This window comes from Pundamilia nyererei, unplaced genomic scaffold (genome assembly GCF_000239375.1).
Source record: "Pundamilia nyererei isolate P.nyererei 1_Seehausen unplaced genomic scaffold, PunNye1.0 scaffold00092, whole genome shotgun sequence".
NCBI lineage: Eukaryota > Metazoa > Chordata > Actinopteri > Cichliformes > Cichlidae > Pundamilia > Pundamilia nyererei.
In genome coordinates this window covers 1757441-1762763 of record NW_005187493.1, presented here as the reverse complement: position 1 = coordinate 1762763, position 5323 = coordinate 1757441, and the positions used below count along the sequence as shown (strand labels likewise).

Below are 5323 nucleotides of genomic sequence, written 5' to 3'. Positions count from 1 at the left end.
AAAGTCTGATGATGAACCACAAAAAACAAAGAAGCCTGAGACTAGTCTACAGAAAATGCTTCAGACCTGGTTCAACAAATGTATACCTAATGTGGACTGTTCAGTGAAAAGGATCCTAAAAGATGGGCGTGTTGTGATAAACATTAAACCAGCTCCAGGTGTAAACTCCTACATAATCATCTGATTACTCTCTTATCTTTATAACTTCTCCAAAGAAAGCATTTATTTTTATTTCATTCTGCATATTTATATTGGTTTCAAAAAAGAATCCATTTTGTCTCTGTCTTTTAAGTCCTGACTAAACTTCAGAAACTGAATAAACAAACACTAACTGGGAAGGATGGAGATTTAGTCACCATAACATCCATCAATCTGACACTGCCATCTCCAGAGCTTGATGCACAAATACCAGAGGATGCTTCAAGGAACCCTTCTGCATCTGTGCCAGATCGACAAACTGTATGTAACATGTAGTAAATTATTAAAAACCAATATAAATGAATTCTGTTAAAATAAATGATGTACTGTATTTGTAGGATCAGGTTCAACTGGGAAAGCAAAGTAAAGCAGTTTCAGCAGGTGGAGAACAGACAGGTGCTTCAGAGGATGCTTTGACAAACCATCGTACATTTGTGCCGGCTCCACAAACTGTATGTACTGTGTAGTAAATCATTAAAAATACACACACGTTGTTGTTGTTGCTGTTGTTGCTCATTTTTTTATTTGTTTATACCAGGACCAAGTTCAGGAGGGGAAACAGAGTAGCACAGTTTCTGCAGGTGAAGAGATTTGCACTTGTTCCATCCCAGTGGGTCATTTCTGGTATGTGAACCACATGTACGAAGAGGAAATGCAACATATAGAAAAAAAGAATGGGGTTAAAATCATGGCAGATGTGAAGGTGAGATTTGAAGAAGACCAAAAACATGGGAGCCCAGACAATGCTCTCGAGGAGTTTGCAAACCTTGTCCAGAAAAGCTTAGTTGAATCCAGTGGCTCAGTTATTCCTTTCAAGTTCATAGAGTCAGAACAGTGGGGCGATGCACTGAAAACAATCCAGGAAAAAGAAAACAAGCTTTTGGTTACTCTGACCTCTGAAACAATGACTGTGCGTGGGCCAACACAAAGTCAAGAGGCCATGAAAAAGTTATTAAATGCAGATACAGAGCAGAAAAGAAACACAGATGCTTCTCATGAAGAGTATAAAAGAGAGACTCAAGATACATCACTGAAGATTGACGTGACCACCAAAGACCATCTGATGCATATGGGACTAACGATGGAGGAGAGCTACTGGAAGGTGATGATTACCTCTTACAGTGAGAAGGTAGCAAAGATCAAGGATAAGTTTAATGTGGACCTGAAAGAATCAGACGTTGGTCAAGGCAAAGTCAATGTCAAAGCTGTATACAAGAAAGATGAAGAAAATGCCTCCATGGAGAGCCACGCTGTCAGAGAGCTTTTCCATTTATATCAGAAAACTGCCACATCTCCCATGAATGTCTCCCAGTCCAGTGCTGCTACTGGAATATGGGGTTGGTCGTGGCTATGGTAGCAATCTCAGTCTAGTGTTAAACTCTTGTGTTATTTGCATGCTTACAGTGGAATTTGTATATATTTCATAATGCTACCATGTAGCTTTGTATTGTGTCTTCTGAAACCTTTGTTCAACCCAATCTCTAAATTCCACCATGTTTGCTGAAACATGGCAACAAGAAATAAAAAGGTTTTTTTTGCATGTTGGCGTTTGTGTGTAATAACTTTCCTTTTATCTTGTGCCTCTTCCTACATTTTAAGGCAACCTCCTATACTCAGTGTTGGGAAGGTTACTTTTAAAATGTTTTCACTACAGATTACAGAATACACGCCCCAAAATGTATTTTGTAACGTATTTTTTTGTAACGTGTGCTCTGAACCCACAGAAGGATAACGTTACTCAATGAGAGTAAAGTATTCTGAATACTTTGGATTACTTAATATATTATCATGCTTTTTACAACTACATGAATCTACTATTGCTGTGTGATTTATTACTATTATTGAAGGCTACTCGCCATACCAATACCAACTAGATTTTTAAATCTTAATATGAAATGAGCAACAGTAGGGTGGACATTAGGTAAGGCTGCACTTTTTGCAGCGGCCGCGTATATAAAACAGGTCCGCCGAACTGTAAGGGACCTCTGGCTACGTCGGGTTCCGCTCGTAGCCGAAAACTAGCTTTACTTTGTTGACTGGATCAACTTTGCTAGCGAGAGACAGAGAGAGGCGTTGAAAGGCTGCTCCAACGGAACTTACTGTTTCGGAGGAAAACACGAACACAGTGTACAGTCGAGTTTTAATAGCTTACTTACAACCACGAGGCTATTCTTTAGGGTTATGCCTGTAACACTCTGCCTATTGCCTTCATATTAAATAATTTTTTGAGCAATAATTTTTAAAAATATTTCTTCACGTCATTATGCAAGTAGAGATGACATGGGCCGCGAGCTTGAGACCTAGACATTGTTTTGTGTGGGTTTAAACCGGCCTGGAATTACCAAAAATAGACAGGGGACAGCCTAACAGAGGTGGGCAGTAACGCGTTACTGTAATCTGATTACTTTTTTCAAGTAACTTGACCAACACTGCAGCCTAACATATGAAACAAAGTAACTGTATTCTAAATACCACCTGTTTAAACGGTAACTGTAACGGAATACAGTTACTCATATTTTGTATTTTAAGCACGTAACGTCAGTACGCGTATTCCATTACTCCCCAACACTGCACCTATACTGCATATAAGATTTTCTGTAGGTATACTGTGTATTAAAGGATCATTCCCACTGTATACTGCATCTAAAAATACATAAGATTAAATTAATTATAATAAATGAGGACAGAGGGGCATTTTTAAGGCTAAGAAAAAAGTTCATCACAGCATTTTTAAAAATGTTATAAAAATACAAACAGAACACCAAAACCTTTTACAGTGAGTGGAAAATGAGTAGAATTTGTGAAATATCAGCAGAAAATGTACTTGAGGTACTTTAAAGTTAAAACCAAAATTTTCAGTGGATTCTGGCATTCTGGTATACATTTGACCTTTTATTTGAGTTATAGGCTATTATTAATACATTTCCCTCAGGTATCATAGTTCTGAAGGGAGTCAAAGATGAAATAAAAATCAATGCAGTGTTCGTCAGAATCATATGAGACAGAAGATATTTAACAAAAACGATCTTACACAAACTCTTAAAAATATCTGAAACATAAAGCAGACAACATACATGTAACATAAAGAACATTTTCTGTAGTTTTCTAGCAATGAAGAAGGATTTAGTTTCCAGAGTCAGCTAAGCGAACAGACCTCTTGCCAACACTGCTGGAAATGACAGAGGTGCACTTGCGTGTTTGGAGTGTGACGCAGATCCTTATTGCGGAGCTGCAAGCTTTCGCTTTCGTTTATAAGGAAGTACCAGTGTTTAAAGTAGCGAGGCAGGAGTAAGTCATATACGAGGTAAAGTAATATTTTCCAGGTATATTTCTGTTCAGATACACACATTTGTACAGGTTTGGCTAAAATGTAAGACATAAGGAAACTGGAAAGTGGAGTGTATCCGAGAGTGTAGCTCTGCAGGATAGTCGGAGAGCAACGTTAGCTAATTTATGGAAACGTTTTTTTTATATATAAAATCAGCAAATAAAGAATTGCTGGTTGTTTGAGTAAAAAACACACTGTTGTTATGTCGTCTGTTTGTGTTGTGTTTTGAAGGAAGACGATCAAAATCGGAAACATGGACTCGGACACGGACACGGTGGAAGCCATGGACACTGACGACCAGAGCGTACGTAAACTAGCACCGAATCAGAATACAATAATATTGTTACAGGAAATGTGGTGTTAATGCAGTCATTAAGGAGGAGCGGCGTTCAAATGTCACTTTTGACACCACATTTTGTTTGATTTATTTTTAAAAGTCTTTCTTCATTATTATAGATGCAGCATTCTGCTTTGAGTGACAACCAGCAACATTCATCACCTACAGATACAACTGCTGCAGTAAGTGTTTTGCCGAGTTTGTGTGCTTATGCTTCATCTGTTCTATAAAACATAACCAGTTCCAGCTTTTATCCATATTCTTGTAAAAAGTAAGTAAAAGTGAAAGCACACAAGCTCAGCTAACCTCAGCTGATCAGGTTCATGAGTGAAGAAACTTCATAAGGTTGCAAATTTGTTACAGGAGCTTTGGTGTTAAAGGGTCATTAAATAATCAACTTTAGTGAATATCCACCTTCATTAGCACCAATAAACTTCTTTTTTAAGTTGACACAACACTTTTTTTTTATACTTAAAAAGCCGTCCTCCCATTATTATAGGTGCAGCATTCTTCTTTGAGTGTCAACCAGCAACACCTAACACCAACTGATACACCTGGTGCAGTAAGTGTTTTTGTGAGTTTCTGTGTGTTACGTACGTTTTCGAGAATTAAGCACACAAGATCAACATAATAATCTCAGCTGATCCACTCTGGAGGTTCATCAGTGAAAAAAACTTTGTAAGATTGCAACATTTTGGGGGTTAATTCAGTCATTAAATAGCCATAGTTATTATCTTCATTGGGAGCAGTATGCTTGTTTTTGTTTTGTTTTGTTTTACTTTCAACACAAGAGTTTGTTTTTATACTTAAAAAGACTTTTTATCATTATTAAAGGTGCAGCCTTCTGCTATGGGCAAAAATGAGCAACATCTAAAACCTACCGATACACCTGCTGCAGTAAGTGTTTTGATCAGTTTGTGTGTATATGATTAAGTTCTCAGTAACACAAAACAAGCTCCAGCTCCAAACAAGATTATGTGAAAGTGAAAGTATTGATTACACAAGATCAATATGATAATCTCAGCTGATCAACAGTGGAGGTTCAGGAGATACATGATCAATGCTGTGTAAAGCTGTTCAGTGTGACTGTGATCGCCAGTGAGAACATTTGTAAAGTTGTTCAAGCTGAAAATGTGAAAATATGACATGTGGCTAACCTCACACTATTTATCTGCATTGTAATAGTGAAAAAAGAATTCTAAAGATATAAATTTAAACAATGATTAAAATGGCTTTTAAATATTTTTATTTTCATTGAATATCATAGGATTACACAGATTTACACTGCTTTATCAATTGTTTATTTCATTTCTTTTTATCACAGGTTGAAGATGGAGCTCTCATTGTTCTCTCACTGAAGTGGACAAAGTCTGATGATGAACCACAAAAAACAAAGAAGCCTGAGACTAGTCTACAGAAAATGCTTCAGACCTGGTTCAACAAATGTATACCTAATGTGG

General features: G+C 37.2%; 2 protein-coding genes across 3 annotated transcripts in view; both read left to right on the top strand.

Moving 5' to 3' along the window:
* Nucleotides 1-5323, top strand: part of LOC106456303 (uncharacterized) — a 12052-nt gene that overhangs the window by 1804 nt on the left and 4925 nt on the right. The window lies entirely within an intron of this gene.
* Nucleotides 7-5323, top strand: part of LOC102192908 (E3 ubiquitin-protein ligase DTX3L-like) — an 8227-nt gene continuing 2910 nt past the window's right edge. For both annotated transcript variants that reach the window (XM_013912497.1, XM_013912498.1), the window contains exon 1: nt 7-158. In XM_013912497.1, the coding sequence (XP_013767951.1) occupies nt 56-158 (103 nt within the window). In that variant the 5' untranslated portion in view covers nt 7-55. The remainder of the gene's footprint in view (nt 159-5323) is intronic.